The following is an 18,430-nucleotide window of genomic DNA, read 5'->3' as shown; positions in this document are numbered from 1 at the left end:
TAAAATGTACTGTTATTGTTCTTTTCTGATTTTCAGGTTTTCAAACTATGATATCTTTTGGTACACACATAACCTCTTCATAGTCTTCTACATTTTACTTCTGCTTCATGTGACTGGGTAAGTTTGTTGAAGTAACTTTTTTCAAAAAACATGTTTTTAGCAAATCCATACTATGTTGATGCAAAATCCGTAACAGTGGCCATACGCTGCATATTTAAGAAAATTAGGATTAGTTAAGCCTGCAGGCCTCTGCAATGCTATTTTTTTAAACTGTAAGATCTAAACAAATCTAAATGCTCTCTATCTTGTTTGACTATCCAGCAGAGACTGGGACAATGAATGATGTTTTGTGTATCAATGGCTTTAACCGCGTGACATGGTGGTGCAGTGTGTTGCTGTAGTATTCTGGAGCTTTAACCAGCATTGATGTCTTAGAATGCTGGTTCTGGAGCTTTAACCAGCATTGATGTCTTAGAATGCTGGTTCACAACTGCAGTTCCGCTAACCATGCATGTGTCGATTTTCCCCTGTCTATATGTAATTAAAAAATGTAATTAATCTTTATAAGGTAAGACATGGATACTTCTCAAATTATATTGATGGGAGTCCATTTTATGTTGAAATTTCTTCCACCTTTGGGTTACGTCGACTTTAATAAAGTCTATGGGAAATTTTAAAACTTCTCCATTACTGTAACAATACTTACAAGTGAACTTATGATCATAACAAATGCAACCCTTGCTTTGTTCAATCGGGTGGAAATTCCATGGTTGTTTGAAGGGATGGAAACAAGGCTGGTGAGATTTGCACTTGTTGCTTTGCCCCGTTGCTGACTCCGTCCAAAATCTGTCCGAAACCCTGGGGAAGGAGCCATTTAAACATTCGGAGCAGGGATTCACAACGGTACCATTGCAACATTGGTACCTGCCCTACTGTGGAGCAGGAACTTGCAGCAGCACCCTCCTCAATGGACATAGATCCCGTTGGTCCTATCGAGTGCAAGCTGTGTGGAATTCCTGGGGTAGCCTAAAATTACTGGGAACACTCAACAGACATGTTCCCAAAGTGCTGGATGTACATGACTGGGGGGGCAGGCAGAAGAATCGCATCCTTCTCCCCCCATGCACAAATGATCTGTAGTTCTTGTCCAAACTGCAGCCTCGCTGCTACAATTGTGCCTCAGTCCCACCCCCCACTGATTACAGAATTTGCAGGCTCTGAAATTTATACAGTCAATGATTGGCCAGTATGATTGTTCCAGCTCTTAACTGTAAATCTCCTGGTGTCTGTATTTAGTTGTTTGTAGCTCGTATTCAAGAGTGTGAAAATGAACTGCAGAGATCATTTGCGCTTAAACTCCAGTTTCTATTTTTAAAACCATTTGTCTGCCCGCTTCACCACCTTTCCTGAAAGTGTTGACTTCCTACTGGGGTGCAATTCTATGGGTGCCAGTTGCCCTTGAGTGCCTTGGTCAAGTGGCCATTCTTCCTGTGTAAATCGGGACAGTAAGTATCAATCATTTGGGCATCAGATAGAGCCCAGTCCTGTACTTTCCTGACCTGTACACATGCATTTCTAGTAGTGGTCACTGGACAGTGATTAGGAGTGGGAACTCTGGCCGAGGTTTTCCTCTCCCTAACTCTGAGGCACTGAGATTAATTGCAACACACCTTCTAACCTTGTTTTTGCTAAGACCAGCACATACCAGAGATTAAATCTTGGACCTTCCTGGAGTGCATGACTGAGTGAGTCACTGCTGTCCCCTAATGGCACAGCTGGGAGCCAACTTTATTTATCTTATTTGCCTGTGTGGGACTTGAGCACAAAATCTAGGTTGACACTCCAGTGCAGTACTGAGGGAATGCTCTACTTTTGGATGAGACGTTAAACCGAGGCCCAGTCTACCCTCTCAGGTGGACATAAAAGATCTCATGGGATTATTCGAGGAAGAGCAGGGGAGTTCTCCCAGTGTCCTGGCTAATATTTATCACCGAACCAACATCATCAACACAGATTATTTGGTGATTATCTCATTGCTGTTTGTTGAGCCATGCTGTGCGCAAATTGGCTGCCAAGTTTCCTACATTACAACTGGGACTACACTTCAAAAGCTCTTTGTTGGCTGTAAAGCACTTTGGGACGTTCTGAGGTCATGAAAGACACTATATAAATGCAAGTTCTTTCTTTCTAATGTTGATTCAGCCTTCTAATTATTGAACTCTGTGGATGGAGTTCTTAATTTGGAGACTTCTATTTGAATCTCAATCAAGACTAATATAGCCATTTGAGCTTTCCAGAGGGGTGGGGGAATGGTGAATTTGTTAGTCTTGGCTATGTCACTGGTCAATAGAGATCCCTTCATGATAGCTCAAGTGCATTTCTGGTAGTAATCAAAGAGTGCCTTGATATAAATAGCGATCTTCATGAGCTGAGCTATCCTGTCATCCTGACTATGGAGAAATTTTAAAATAAACTCTTGTCAAATGTCTCCAATCATAATTACTGACCATCTGCAGAGGATAACCGTTTTCCTTCGTTATCCTCCCTCTCTTGAAAATGATGACTTGTGCTGCGGTACAGTTATATGGACATTGATTTTCAGTGTTCTTTATGTATGAGCCTACATAGTAAGTGTCAACAGGTTGTTCAACTGTGAGTGACATCAGAGCTGTGCCTGATGCTGACCTCTCCTAACGTCTACACACATACATTCACATCAGGGATCACAGGATAGTGACCAGGAACCTCAGCTGACTACCTTTCCCCCCGCATTCTTAGAGCAGAGATGTTGAGGACAATGGATGCATTTTTTTAGTCAGTCAGTCAGTTACCTGACTTGCACGGACACCCATCATTATGTTTGTGTCCAAACCAAGCTTTTCAGAAATCCACATTGGTACAGTTTTTGTTTGCCCAATTTGAGGTGCACATCTTTCCCTGTAGCCCAGAGAGTTGCCATAGATTGGCAGCAGCCAAGGCATAGGAACCCCTAAGTGTATGCAATGGGTCTGATGGAATTTAACCAGGTTAAGCCGTGTAGCCTACCAGGACAGAACACTGGTAAGCTTTGCCCTGCTTGTTCAGCCAGGACTGCTCTATCCATTAGGGCATTGATTTATGGGCTAATCTGGAGCCAAGTGGGAGGAATTCCAGCCCCTAATGATCAGTTTACCGTCCCAAGTTCCATTAGTAAGCCTGGCCGCCCAGTTGTGGACCTGTCTGGCTCATATATTGGATTACCACGAGGTTGACTTGGTTCCACTCCTCCATTACCAGCATGTCATCTTGGAGTAACCTCTATCCCAAAAAGACCCTGTTTACCTCTCCTCATCACAAAGAGGATAGTCCCTAGCTGGTCATTGGGCAACTGTCAAGAGAAGGCTGAACCCTCAGTAGGCAGACATCAGATACCTTTGAGTGGATAGGCTGGAGCCCTCCATCCTTGCAACCATTTCCTCTTTTTGCATACATTCACTTCACAGCTTGGTCCTCAATCTTGCAAGTGGTTAGCGTGGTCTTAAAGCACTGTGTCCAGGCTAAAGTTGGCATCCAGCACAACTCTCAGGTACTGATGTGAATCAACAGTGCCCTTTGAGATTTCCTTATGAGTCATTATAAGCAGGGGAGTGGGACTAGCTAGATTGCTCGTACATCTAACCGGTGCGGACTCGGATGGGAAAATCAATGAGGGATCTCACAACCTCTGCCAGAAGTGCATATGTTTGGACATAGGATGAGAGCAGGATTGGGTTTGGCTGTCATGCTTCACAGTTGAATAGCCTGCACTCACTCATGTCAGGGCTCACAAATGAATAATTGCCATGTGGGCAAGTTATCAGAGGGCAACCAGTACCTGTGGAGTTGTACCCCAGCCAGTACCTTCAAGTGGAAAATGCATCAAATTGGAGAAGGAAAACTTACTGTCAAATCTCTCAAAACCAGCATGCACGTTATCATATTCCACTAAAAGAATAATCGTCTTGAAGGCAAGGAAGAAAACTAAAGACAGAAAAAAAACCTCTAGTTTCTTGTTTGCATATTTGAAAAGCACAACTGTTACAGGTTTTTAAAACAGAGGGCATCTGAAGGAGGTTATTTTCTCCATACTGAGATATGGGCTGCCTTTGAATGTGTTTACTATGGGAGCCAAGAAAGCCATATGGGGAAGAAAACTGTACTCTTCCTAAGAAGACTTGAAGTGGTTCGCTTTTCTGTTTTTTTAAAAACTATTAATAGTCTCACATTTCCTTGAGTATAGGCTACTCCCACAGACACCACTTTGTCTCACACACTGTGGAATTTGTTTGGAAGAACCTATAATATTGTTGTGTATTTGTGATGTAAAAATGAATGTCTTGCTGGGATTTTGTATTCCCACATTTCCTTGGCTGAGAACATCTGGACAGTGCTTCACTAGAAACATTGGTATGTTTGACAAGTGCAATCACTTCTCTGTATGTATTGGCTAAATGGAAGCCATGTCCTTTATTAAAGGCTGGCGTGCTGGATGCTGAATGGTGTATCTGGCAATTGTATGTCAATAGTGAAACTATTATACAGAGAAGTAAGAACTGCCAATATCTTTAGTTGATAATATTACTGATAGAGAAGCTTTGACTTTGTATAATCATGACTTCTTCTGTATGAAACCACTAAGGTGACAATGAAGCATAGTAAGGAAAGAGGCACAGTAGCTTTAAACTTTGTAATGTAAACATTTTTTCTCCCAATACATATATAAATAACGTGAGACACTGTTTGCATTTTGTAACAGTAATCATAGAATCATAGAAAATAGGAGCAAGAGTAGGCCATTCGGCCCTTCGTGCCTGCTACGCCATTCAAAATGATCACGGCTGATCGTCTAACTCAGTACCTTGATCCCGCTTTTTCCCCATATCCTTTGATCCCTTTAGCATTAAGAAATATATCTATCTCCTTCTTGAATGTATTTAATGACTTGGTGTCCACTGCCTTATGTGGTAGAGAATTCCACAGGTTCACCACCCTCTGAATGAAGAAATTTCTCCTCATCTCAGTTTTAAATGGCATACCCCATATTATGAGACTGTGACCCATAGAAAGTGGATTTGTGTGTTTTTTGAAAAGAAGGTCATATGATTTACGTGATAAATTTCTGTTAGGATTATAACAGTATTGGTACAAAAACTAGCAGTGCCTAAGCACTCAGTGTGGTTTTTAAAAATAAATGAGGGTTAAAATGAAAAGGCACCAATATAAGTTTAGAAGCTTTTGAAGGATTTGGACTAAATGCAAGGTATCAAATACATGTTTGAAAAAAATTTTTGTATTATTTCCCTGTCTTCCAGAGGCATGCTGAAATATCAAACAAATTTGGATGAACACCCTCCTGGCTGCATTGACCCAAATAAAACTTTAATCGATGATTTCCCTGGACCAGAGTATCCTGCAGAGCCATTTCCAGAAGGCTATGCTGAGCCAGAGCCTGGGATGGAAAATAACTTTGAGAGAGTCTGCACTGAAGCTCCAAAATTTCAGTCTAATTTACAGGAGGTACGTAAGATTTGAGTGTTCAGGTTGACACAACTGTAACCTAATTTTGCCTTTATTTTTGGGAGTAACCCTTAAAAAGTGATTGGTTGTTGGATTGCAATAATTTATAGAATACTCAGACCATAAATACTTAAATATTTCTAAAGAACTGAACACAGGACTTTTTTGCACAGGTGTGGTAGACTGTCACTTACTTGGGTCTACTAGTTATTAGGCCTTTATTGTAGACTGCTGTATGGGGCAAGTACTCGCACTTTTATAATCCAGCCATTCTTGCATATTCTGCACAATATTTTAATTTACCACCAGCAGTGAGTTAAGATATTTTACTATTGCACAACTTCAATAGTCACAGTTATGCACATAACCAGGAAATGAGGCACTTGATTCCATCACTTTATGGGAATTATGCCACTAGAACTGATTGGAAAATGACAACTATTTCACAAACAAGAAGAAAGGCCGGATTTATGGCGCTGAGGGTGACCCTGATTGTGGAGAAGGAAGTGGCTAGAAGATCTTTGACACTTAGAACTGGCCTCAATTCCTTCAATCTACAGACCTAGGGGGAGGCCTGAGAGAAGTTATTTCAGCCGTTAAATACAATCTCCATCAACAAAAGGAACTGACCGGAGAACAAAAAAGTTCAAACATGCTAAGAAAGCTTCCTTGGAGAAGACTATGTTCAACATCAAGAGAACAACTGGATAAGTGTCCAGAGTTTTGACAAAAAGAGCCACTGAACCTTTAGTTTTTTTCCTTATATAACCAGTACTCCTTAGGTCAGTAGAGGGTGACACTGTCTGGAATGGGGGTTGGCAGATACTCATGTGGGAGCCTCCACTATTGACTTTGGTAAGAATCTTCAGGTCTGTCTGTTTGTTTTACCAGTGAAATATATTCCACAAACACAATATTGAGATATGTTAATAGAAGGGTACAACAGCCAATGCGAATCATGGGCTGTTGGAATCATTCTTGAATGATTGACATGGCACAGGATTGTTCTTCATTGAATATTTAGGTGTTGATGTATATGTTGATTCAGGGTAATGTTCATTCATCATAAAGACATTTTCCTGGGTAATGCAGACCACCTTCATGTTGAGGGAATGAAAAGCTTTACAACTAATGTATACCATTGAATTAAGTACCAATGCCCATACCGCTTTAAGGAATTGGAGAAAGCATGAGGGGATTTTGGGGATTTGGAACTGGCTTTTCTGACTGTCTTGAATCAAGGGATTGAGGGCTGGTGTGGCCTTTAGTGGAATCAAGAAGCAGTGATGTAGTGGTGGGGGAGATTTCCAATTTAAGAGGAAAGGGATTGAGATTTATTTTCTAGAGGCCTATATTGGTGTCCCTGTCCCGAACTAGGGAGAGAGACCACTATGCTTTGCTTCCCCTCTTTTGCTTACAGTCGGGTGCGGGTCATGCTGAACTCTGCTGTGAATGCAGAGACTCAGTTGCTGAATCAGTGGAAGTACAGGTGACCAGCTCTCTTAATCAGGAGGCACATTTGTAGTTCCCTGAGCTGCAGAGTACAACCAACATGGGAGGTCTATATGTCACCTGTCAGCTGTGCTCGAAAATATAAAAAACACCGTACAAGAACTGAGCACATGCCCCCTCCCCCTGAAAATTTAGATTTTTCACACATCACTCCAAAATGTTGAAAAATACACCAAAAATTTTTTTAAGCATAAATATTGTGCCAGAGCCAAGGAACCTCACCCATCACCAGCATATCTTATAAAATCACGGGTGCCTGCCCATGATTTTCCGATATACCCTAGCGACAGGCGAGGTTGTAGACAGGCGTAGTGTGTACTCAGAAGGTTACCCCTTATTGCCTATATACATATTTTATAATATGAATACTATTTCATTTGACAGTAACTAACAAAATGGATGCATATGACATGAATAAAACCTCTGGTTTCGTGGTAGTAATTTTGAAGAACATAATATTGTACGTGCGGTGACACCAATTAAAGTTTATAGATGTAAACTACAGCATACCATTTTAAAAATGTTATTCAATTTGCTTGCAGAGGTATCATTAGCTGTTCTGGTGAGTGACCAGATGTATGTTTAGATTTATCCTAGATAAGATCTATTCACTTAATAGTTTTATCACTCCCCTTACTTCATAGATGCTAACCATCAGCTTTTTAAGCTCACAGTGTTTTAATGCATGTTTCAACTTACCAGTGTTTTATAAGAAAAATCAACTTTCTTTCACTGGGATTGGAGGTTGTTGGTTATCAACCAACCAGATTGGTTGGATGGTGGGATTGAAAGTTGTTAGAAGCAACCAGATGTTACTTTCTCACTGTTAGTTGCACATGAACATGAGGCAGAAATGTTTTCAGATGAGCTGATGGTTTTTAAGAATTGCAATTACAACTGTGTTTATTTAGTGTAACTAGTAAGCTACTAAACGCAGCTATTTAAAAAAAAAAAATCTTTTCAGGCATTTTTTGGAGCATGCGTGACAGTTGTCTTTCTTCAACAGCAGTTACACATGCTTTTTTGAGATAAGGAGGTTGCTCCTGCTGTGAGTATATTGGGCAGCATTTTAGCACCCGCTATCGGGTGCGTTCCTGGCGGGGGGGGGCCCCGAAAATCGTGAAATCCTGGAGCGGGACCGGAGCCCGCCTCAAACCCGCGCACTTCCGGGTTCCCTGCTGATGCGCCGGCGTGCGCGCGCAGCCCCCGCTGGTGGGAATCCCGCAGGCAATTAAAGCCAGTGGGATGCCACTTGAAAGTATTTATTTGGCTTGTTCAGGTCATTAACTGACCTGATTAAGGGATTATGTGAGGAGGGGTGGAATTTTAGAGCAACCTGGGACTGTTTCCCACACTGGGGGAAACACTCCCAGTTCAAATGGACCTGTTGCAGCCATCAGCCTGAGGCAGCTGCAAAGGTCCATTTGACAGGTGGGGGGGGAGACCCTCACTCATTGCAGGAGGCCACTCTGTCACTTGGGACAAAGTTTGGCCTCCACCACCCTCCTCCTGACAATCAAAGTCACCAACTTGCACACGTACCTACCTTGCGGACCCCCTCAGATGTACATCTTCCAGATGGGGGCCGCCGTAGCTGCAGTCATGACCTCCTCGGAGGGCGAACAGCATCACCAGCCTCGCCATCCATGCCGTCCACCTCTGACACGTGGAGCTCCACAACAGAGTGCTGTGACACATCCACCTGCACAGCAGGAGGGAGGGCTACCGCAGAGAGATGCGTCGCAGAGGGCACTACCCTCGCCACAAGGTCCACAGACCGAGGCTCAGCTTCCTGGACCTCTCTGAGCAGCAGTGCACACGGAGGCTCAGAGTCACTCGACATGTAGTCGTGGACATCTGCAGCCTCCTTCATGCCAAGCTGCTCCTGGCTGGCCCAAGCACCATCTTCTTACCTGTCGCTGTCAAAGTGACCACTGCCCTCAACAACCTCTCCTCCGCATCCTTCCAGGGTGTAACCAGGGACATCGCCGACGTCTCTCAGCCGTCTGCACAAAAGAGCCCTGCAAATACACCTACACCCACTCTGCAGTGACACAATGGGTGGCATCAGGTGTGGGTCTTCATAGTGATCCTCAGGAAAGGGCATTATTGCACAGACCAGACAAGATTCGCGAAGACATGGCAGTAGTGGTGCCAATATAATATGTGATGTGAGTTGGTCAGAAATTCAATATAAGTAACAACCATGACAAACCCTCAAACACCCTTGTGCATCCCCTTCATGCTCATGACACATTTGCCTTACGCTGCCTACTGCACATATGTGATGCATGCCCTGTGGCTGCAGCACAGGTAGTGGCAGGTTGAGTGAGGCTGGCCGTGAAAGAGATGTATGAGAGGGTGAGTACGAGATAGAGCCATGAGATTGTATGAGGATTGGGTTGAGTGGTAGTGGCGGGATGAGTACTGGCGAGGTGAGTAAGTGCAGGTACGATGAGGATGAGGTTTGAGTGGGTATGAGGGGTGATGTGACAGAGTAGTGTTGGCTGTGCAGAAGGAGATGTGGGTTGGGGGCAGTGATGTGGCAGATGGAGTGTAGGGGAAAGAGTAAGTGTACTCACTTTGGCTGACCTACTGAGGTCATTGGAGCGCCTCCTGCACTGTATGCAGGTGGGCGATATGTTGGTGGTGCTGGTGACCTCCTCTGCCACCTCGAGTCAGGCCTTCCTGGTGGCAGAGGCAGGCCGCTTCCTCCCGCCCGCCGGGAGGAAGATCTCTGTCCTCCCCCTCCTCCTCACCCCATCTAATGATACCTGGAGTGAGGCATCATTAAACTGGGAGCAGCCTTCCCCCTGGGCTGCTCCATGCTGTGATTTTTTTCTGTTTGTTGCAGCATCTGTCAGTGGAGGACTGCTCCTTTAAATAGAGCTCCTCCAGCTGACAGATCTTACTGCGCATGAGCAGGCCGCCCGATGCGCAGATCAGCAGTGGGGAACCCGGAGGACCAGGTAAGTGGATCCAATTAGTGGATTGTATGCTACAATCGCGCGGGGAGCTGACTAATTTCACCAGGCGCGTTACCCACGCGCCCGATTGCCCCCCCGCCAAGAACCCGCAGCCCTGCTAACATCGGGCCCATTAACTGGCTTTATTTGAAGCATTTCTGTTACTGCACATACAGAATTGCCAGTGTTTGGAAACAAAATAAGGATTGGTTTGGAGTGCTGATGAGTTTTACTTAATTTTAAAATAAGTAAAACAAGTAAAACAAATTACTTATATTTAAGATTTTATTACAGTACCCTGCAATGATGTGGCCAGTTGGCCTGTTTGTGGATGAGTTGTGGTGCCTAGATATGTTCAGTAACTTTGAAAGTGGTTTCCAATTTGTTTACATGTTTGTGGTGGAGTTCCATTTGTTATCGTGCAATAACCTGGGAGACAGGCCATACTGCCCATATTAGAGCAAACAATATCGCAGGGATTTGTGAGGAGTGACATTAATAATCAATACGAGTATAATGGATTGCCTCCAGTTTGGCCTTTGCAATCAGTCAGATACATCTGAGAACTCAGAATTCAGCCTGCCCCCCCGCCACTCTCCCACCCCCATTACAGGAAACTGGTTTTGTGTATTTTAGTGTTTTTTTTAATTATAGTGATGTGTAGTAGTTTTATTTCCCAGTACAAGAAAATTAACTTTTTTGGGTAGTCAAAAGTTCTATATAAGCCAGATAGTAATGTGGCTGATAATAGCTGATGACTGCTTACCCCATTCAACTGACTGACTTTGTTGCTATTGTAATGGAGGCCATTAATCTATTTAAAGAAAGTTAACCCCTCTTAAAAGTAGTGGACAAAGGAATGTCATGTGATTGTGTTAAGCATTCTCTCCACAGCTGTCCCTACCACCACTCTCTGCTTGTGCTCATTTTTTAAATTTCAAAATAAACTTTTTTCATAAAATTTAAAAACACACACAGTTTACAGACAGTTCAAGTGAAAGGACACAAATTCCGGCAGGCAGTTCAAAGCAATACAGTGCAGATCGTAAACACTATGATCTCATTATTACAATTTTAAAACACAGTACATATCTTCTAATACATTCTGTAGAATACAAGGTGGGGTGGCCTTACACGGTGGCCATTCCCCATAGAGCCTTTGCATAGGTCGCACCTCATTTCAGTGCATCCCGTAGCACGTAGTCCTGGACCTTGGAGTGTGCTTCTGCTCATTTGTGAACTGTGACTCACCAGGTGAAAACCCACCTGTCTAAGAGGACCCGCTGAAGTGCTCGTATCTACTCTGGTGCATGGTAAGCATGTGTCCAATGATGGTGCACCCTTAGAAGGAATCAGCTCCGCTGAGGAAACGTAGTTTGGAAGAGGCGTGGACTGCTATTCTTCACGTGATGGCCCTGGAAAAAATTAGCACAAGCAGAGATGGATATGAATTAGTAAAGGCAATGTGAAAATGTTGCTACTTACTATAATTAAGATGGTCATTTTTCGTTTGGTGCTGAAATCACGTCAACATGACTGAGTCTTGTATGAGATGTGGGACACCAGGTGACTGCAAAGTCCCAGTCTCCCCATCTCTGTTGGTGAGGGACGCAGATATGCCACTAATCTCCATGGCCTCTTCCTCTGCAGACGTTAGCTGCACAATCTGGGTGTGCCACCTCTGGTCCTTTCTCTCACCCTTGTATTTTGTGCTCTCTTCTCCTGCAAGGGAGAACGTCAGACCTATGGGTGTCAGTAAGGCATGTGTTCACCCGATGGATGCAGTGCATTCGGTGAAGATCACTATCAGGCAGATGCATCACGATTGCCACTGGAATGCATTTGAGGATGTGTGTTTACAATCGGGTGAGCTGACAGAGGTAGCATCACATTGCATAAGGATGGGGTGAGTGGCAATGGTAGATGGATAAATGGGGATGTGAGGAAGTGCGTAGAAAATGAACGATGGGGGCTCTTGAAACCTAAGTGGCTGTGAGGAGTTATGTGATGGAGTTCGCTTGGCACAACAGAGAGGGGGAGGGGGGGAGGCACTACTGGATGTTGGTGAATCTGCAACTAGACATACCTTTCCTGACCTGGTTAGGTCATTAATCTGCTTCCTGCACTGGATCCAGGTATGGGTATTACACTCCTGCTGACCTCGGCCACCTTTAACCATGGCTTCTTGGTGACAGCAGCAGGTTTCTTCTTGCTGTTGCTGAGGAAGTGTACTTTCTTACTGCACCTAGCAGTAAATCAAATGAGGCGTCGTTGAAACGGGGCACAACCTTTGAAGGTCCTGACTCCATGTTCTAACTTTTCCGTGTCTTTCCAAATGTTCCCATCGCCTCCAAAGCCTCCAAATTCCATCTTTGAATTGGCCCTTTAAATAGTCGTGTTGATATCGTGTCGTGGGTTCACATTGCGCCCGCTCACGCGCATTGGAGGCGCGAAACCCGGAAGTAAAGTGAAAATGATGTATCCTCCATGCTGAAATTGAACATTCTCATGCGCCCAAACATCTTACGGGATTCATGCCCCCTTACCCTCGCTCAGAACCTGCCTCTGCGTTATTATCAGGCCCCTTGTGTAGGGGGATTTGGCAGAGACATACATGCTGTGAAGCTAACTCTCCCTCCAGGGTGAGGAGCAACTGGTCAGTATAAACCAGAGTTTGTTCTCCATACAATCATTTCCCCTTTTTGCTATAAATTCATCTCACAGATTGGTCTTGGGTCCCATATATGGGTTGAAGGAAGCTCCTCCATTGCACGCCTATGAGCTCCAAATAATTGAGATTTGTATGGCACAAACTTAACATTACATGAGTCAGTTATCAAACTTGCAGATGACAGAGTTCTCCACGTAAGATAAAAGATTACTTCTATCTGTTCCTTATCGTAAGTTTAATCCATAGGGACCACCTATTACGGAGAGAGAGATAAAAATACGTTATTTTGTCAATTCAAGATTAACTTTATTAACGAAACTGTCACTGGCTATATCAGGAATGAATGACAGTAATACGACTGTAATTTGGAGAGTGGCATTCAGGATCTCTGGTTGATCAGACCCTCAGTCTTGGGAGCTGGCCTGACACGTCGTCTTCTATTCCTTCTTTACTGGTGTTTCCTAGACGTCTCCATGCCTTCTTTAGATCTCGTTTCTGCTTTCATGCCTACATCAAACAAGCTCCGATTAAGGAAGGGATAGATTAAATTCTTCTGTAGTCATTGTTTTGTCCAACCTATTTGAGCGGGGTCGATTAAGACACTCCACCACAGCCGTGGGTTTGTTGACATGTTTCCTTCTGATAATCGTCTGGGCCATTGTTGTTGTATGTGGCTTCGACACCTATTTGCTTTGAAGTCTTAGCTCTCTGATATTATTGATTTTGCTTTGAAATCTCAACGTTTTCTCTCGTGACCTTGTGACAAGAAGCTTCTGCACATAGCAGACAAACAGTCCATCATGCTTTCTCATGCTACTGAAAGACCAGAATCCCTTCATCCAGACCACAGTCATGTATTAGCACTTAATTAACAACAGTAATTAAAAATAAAATGTATTTTGTTTCAGTTCACAACATTTGATAGCTTAAATTTCAGTGATTATATTTTTTGGATCAAAATCAGAATTGCCTGTAATGTATGTTCTTCCTGTATGGTTTCTCTGGTTCATGTTGTAGATGATCTACAGGGGAGGGTTGAATATGTCAATAGAAAGTGCAAAGCAAATATAGATAAAGTGGTTTGTATTTATGCATGCAATCAATTCTGGAGCTATGCTAAGCTGTTGTGGCCTTGTTATCCTTATACTTGTACCATTAGGTTTTATCTGACACTTTGTGGTGGTGAAGGAATAGAAAAAGGTTTCTATTTACACTATGGCATTCATGATTTATGGACATACAGCCACCCAACAATGAATGCAATATTTCTCTCATTCCAAGAAGATAGTTCATGGGCAGGCCTTTTGCTAAAACTTGCCAGCCTGCATCTGCATGTATTTTGAATCAAATTTCCTGCACTATCTGATGGCTATCTGGAGTGTGGAAAGTTGAAATTTGTTGACTTAATTGTAACACATCATGGGTCGCCAGCCAGAAAGTCCTGCTACTGAATTTTCCCCACCCCTGAGGGAGGGCAAAGCCAGTGATTAACACTGGGCTTCCTGTAAGTTGACTTTACAGCCAGCCACCACCTTGCCTGTCCCATTCTACTTTTATCAAAGTGTTTGATTACACCCAGGCCATCTCTTCCATCAATGTACTGTACTGTAAATGCATTTGCAGATTTGTGCAGGTAATCTCTCTGCTGTTAAACTCCTAGGTTGTGGAGATGCCGGTGATGGACTCGGGTTAACAATTGTAAACAATTTTACAACACCAAGTTATAGTCCAACGATTTTATTTTTAATCCCACAAGCTTTCGGGGGCTTTCCCCTTCCTCAGGCGGTGTGGGGGCTTTCCACTTCCACACCGCCCGAGGAAGGGGAAAGCCCCCGAAAGCTTGTGGGATTAAAAATAAAATCGTTGGACTATAACTTGGTGTTGTAAAATTGTTTACAATTGTAAACTCCTAGGAGCATTTGATAATCTACTCACCTTAAGTGTCAGTTTAAACGTTGTGAATTCTATCATCAAAAACTTGCCTGTCGGTCTGGGACCAATTGGGAAATGTCATGATGGCTATACCTCGGAAGGTTTTTTTTATTGCTGCAATGTGGTTAGATGGAATTTTTAGGAGAGGGAGGGGAGAGAAGGGTTTTGTGTAATTATGATGAATAACTGAAGTATAAATAACCAATTTGGAAGGAGAAAATATCATGATTAAATGCAGGTTTCAACACTTCAACCACTGTAGTAAAAACCACGATTAGTTACTGTATTTCAAAAGTAAACTTAACATGGAGGAATTCTCTCCCAACATTATTAATAACAAAAAAGTGGACATGGGGAATTGATCGCCCTGCACAGAATGATTTAATTGTTCACAAAAATGGAACCAGCCTAAAAGCCTGTGAGGGTAATTTTAATACAAGCCCACCCGGCAGGAAACTGTCAGGATTGGATTAAATGAAAGGATTGAAGTCAATGGAAAGTTAAATTGGCGGCTGTTCTGATTAAGTCAGTTTCCCTGCGGGGCTAGTTAGGTAAAATTACCGTAAAATGTTTGGCAGAATGAGCAGTTTTATTTTCAGATTAGCTGTTGGTAGTGTCTTGACCAACCTGAATCCATTATTTACTGTCCATTACAAAGGTTCTAAATCAGTAAGCCTTATAACTTGTATTCTGGTTTACAGCTCATTGACTGATAAAAGTGAAGTGTAAACTTTCTCTACTTCTGCAGAGAGATCTTCAGTTACTGCAAAAATGTGCATTTGGATATTTGTCATCATAGAAATACAGAGAATTTACAGCACAGAAACAGGCCATTCATACCAACCAGTCCATGCAAGCAAATAGTCCTAATCACATTTACCTCCCTTGTTGTCATATTCCTTCATCTATCTAGCCAATCTAATCTTGAATGTTGACATAATTTCTGCCTCAACCTCTAACCCCGGAAGTGAATTCCACAGCTGTTTCTCCTGCCCTCCCATCTGTTCCCAAATGGTGTAGTTGTCTTAAGGCAAAGCATCAAACCACAAATATTTGCCTTTCAGAAACTTATTGTGCCTTTATCTACACAATACTTATCATCAAGTAACTTATGTTAAAACGCTGTCTGAGTAGTTTGGCAATCTTTAGCCAACAAAGCCAAGGATTTACAGAAGTCTACATACTCATACACACTTAGTCAGCAATAAAGCATTTTCTTCAAATTAATTCCACAATAAAACTAGGTCCATTTGACTGGAGTATCGAACATGAACTTCCAGATCCCTTTTCTAGCTGCTAAGGGGCATATTTTCCTCTGGTCATTAATTTAAACGAGAAAGGTAATCAAGAAAACAGATGAGTGAGATCAGTAGAAAGCAGTAATGGACTTTTCATCCATTATAGCAATTACTCTGAATTTTGACACCTTGGTAAAATGGGCAGAAAGAAATAGAAAAAAAAATTGCTGGTTGATGACTGTTAAGGTCTTACTAAAGGGCTGCCCTCAAAGTCATGCAGAATAGTGCAGGAGAGATGTAAATGAACAAAACGAGTCTTGATTGGAGGAATGGTCAAAAAGTCCTGAAACGTGACAGGAGAATACATTCAAAACAGGTCATGACTTATCAAGGAAATTCATTCTAATTCAATGTGATATGTGAATGTTTCCTTTTATATTCCAAAGAAACTGCAATCAGCTCAGGCTGTGATGCAGCTCCAGCAGAAAGGTGCTTTACAGAAATCAAAACTTGCAGAAAACAAGGATCTCTAAAGAAGGTTCTTTTTAACCTAACCTGGGTATTTGACTTTTATGGTGAAGAACATCAATGTTTTGGCCCTTTTGAGCTTTGTCTCAACCATTGAGCCACTGTTACAACTTTCTAACGATAGCATTCTCCTTGTGGACCATCACAAGAGGAGTACACCATGGCCTGGCTTAACTAGCCTTAATGATGGGCAGAGTAGACTATCTGTAAAGGCTCATTGAGTCCTTAGAATCATAGGATGGTTACAGCGCAGAAGGAGGCCATTCAGCCCATTGAGCCCATGCTGGCTCTTTGTAAGAGCAATCCAGTTAGTCCCATTCCCCTGCTCTTTCCCTTTAGCCCTGCAAATCTTTTCCCTTCAAGTATTTATCCAATTCCTTTTTGAAAGCCACGATTGAATCTGCTTCCACCACCCTTTCAGGCAGCGCATTCAAGATCTCACTGCATAAGTACTCACTGCGTAAAAAAACTTTTCCTCATGTCGCCTTTGGTTCTTTTGCCAACCACCTTAAATCTGTGTCCTCTGGTTCTCGACCCTTCCGCCAATGGGAACAGTTTCTCTTTATTTACTTTATCTAAACACTTCATGATTTTGGACATTTCTATCAAATCTCCTCTCAACCTTCTCTGCTCTAAGTAGAACAACCCCAGCTTCTCCAGTCTATCCATGTAACTGAAGTCCCTCATCCCTGGAACCATTCTAGTAAATCTTTTCTGTGCCCACTCTAAGGCCTTCTCACCTTTCCTAAAGTGCGTGTCCAGAATTGGACACACTACTTCAGTTGTGGCTGAACCAGTGTTTTATAAAGGTTCAACATAACTTCCTTGCTTTTGTACTCTCTGCCTCTATTATAAAGCCCAGGATCCCATATGCTTTCTCAACCTGTCCTGCCAAACATTTGTGCACATATACCCCAGGTCTCTCTGTTCCTGCACCCCCTTTAGAATTGTACCATTTAGTTAATATTGCCTCTCCTTGTTCTTCCTACCGTAATGTATCACTTCACACTTCTCTGCATTAAATTCCATCTCCATGTGTCCACCCATTCCACCAACCTATCTGTCCTCTTGAAATCTATTACTATCATCCTCACTGTTCACTTCCAAGTTTTGTATCATCTGCGAATTTGGAAATTGTGCCCTGTACACCCAAGCCCAAGTCATTAATACAGATCAAAAAAAGCAGTGGTCCTAGTACCGACCCCTGGGGAATACCACTGTATACTTTCCTCCAGTCCGAAAAACAACCGTTCACCACTACTCTCTGTTTCCTGTCACTTAGCCAATTTTGTATCCATGCTGCCACTGCCTCTTTTATTCTATGGGCTTCAATTTTGTGTGGCACTTTATCAAACGCCATTTGAAAGTCTATATACACATCAGCTGCATTGCCCTCATCAACCCTCTCTGTTACCTCATCAAAAAAACTCTATCAAGTTAGTTAAACACGATTTGCCTTTAACAAATCTGTGCTGGCTTTCCTTTATTAATCCATACTTGTCCAAGTGACTATTAATTTTGTCCTGAATTATCGTTTCTAAAAGCTTCCCCACCACCGAGGTTAACTGACTGGCCTGCAGTTGCTGGGTTTACCCTTTTTTGAACAAGGGTGTAGCAAAGAAGAGCCCCAGCTGTGTCAGAACATCTTCAGTTTGAATCTAGGCAGGTTCTCTCAACCTTCTGAAGAGGATGAACTGTACCATGTCATAATTTTAAAAAATACTTGCATTTGTATAGTGCCTTTCACGACCTCAGGATGTCCCAAAGCACTTTACAGCCAATGAAGTACTTTTTAAAGTGTAGTCATTGTTGTACTGTAGGAAATGCAGCATCCAATTTGAGAAAACACACTGTTTCTGTAAATTCTAGTAGTTAACAAAATATGGGTAAGAGACACATTCAATAGGTATATCCATGTCTAATGGAGACCAATCTAATTGGGCAACCTTTCTATTAGGTATTGTCCTGTTACATTTCAGGATTTTTTGACCATTTCTTCACACAATTGGTTTTGAAAGAATTGCTTTTCATGCTGGTGTTTTAAAAGC

At 42.6% G+C, this 18,430-nt stretch overlaps 1 protein-coding gene across 3 annotated transcripts in view; it reads left to right on the top strand.

The window, feature by feature from the left end:
* Positions 1–18,430, top strand: part of LOC137323004 (NADPH oxidase 4) — a 166,726-nt gene that overhangs the window by 61,665 nt on the left and 86,631 nt on the right. For all 3 annotated transcript variants that reach the window (XM_067986331.1, XM_067986330.1, XM_067986329.1), the window contains 2 exons: positions 37–117; positions 5,331–5,535. In XM_067986331.1, the coding sequence (XP_067842432.1) occupies positions 37–117; positions 5,331–5,535 (286 nt within the window). The remainder of the gene's footprint in view (positions 1–36; positions 118–5,330; positions 5,536–18,430) is intronic.

Source organism: Heptranchias perlo, chromosome 6 (genome assembly GCF_035084215.1).
Source record: "Heptranchias perlo isolate sHepPer1 chromosome 6, sHepPer1.hap1, whole genome shotgun sequence".
NCBI classification, from domain to species: Eukaryota; Metazoa; Chordata; class Chondrichthyes; order Hexanchiformes; family Hexanchidae; genus Heptranchias; species Heptranchias perlo.
Note: the sequence above shows the minus strand (reverse complement) of the source record. Positions and strands in the feature narration are given on the sequence as shown.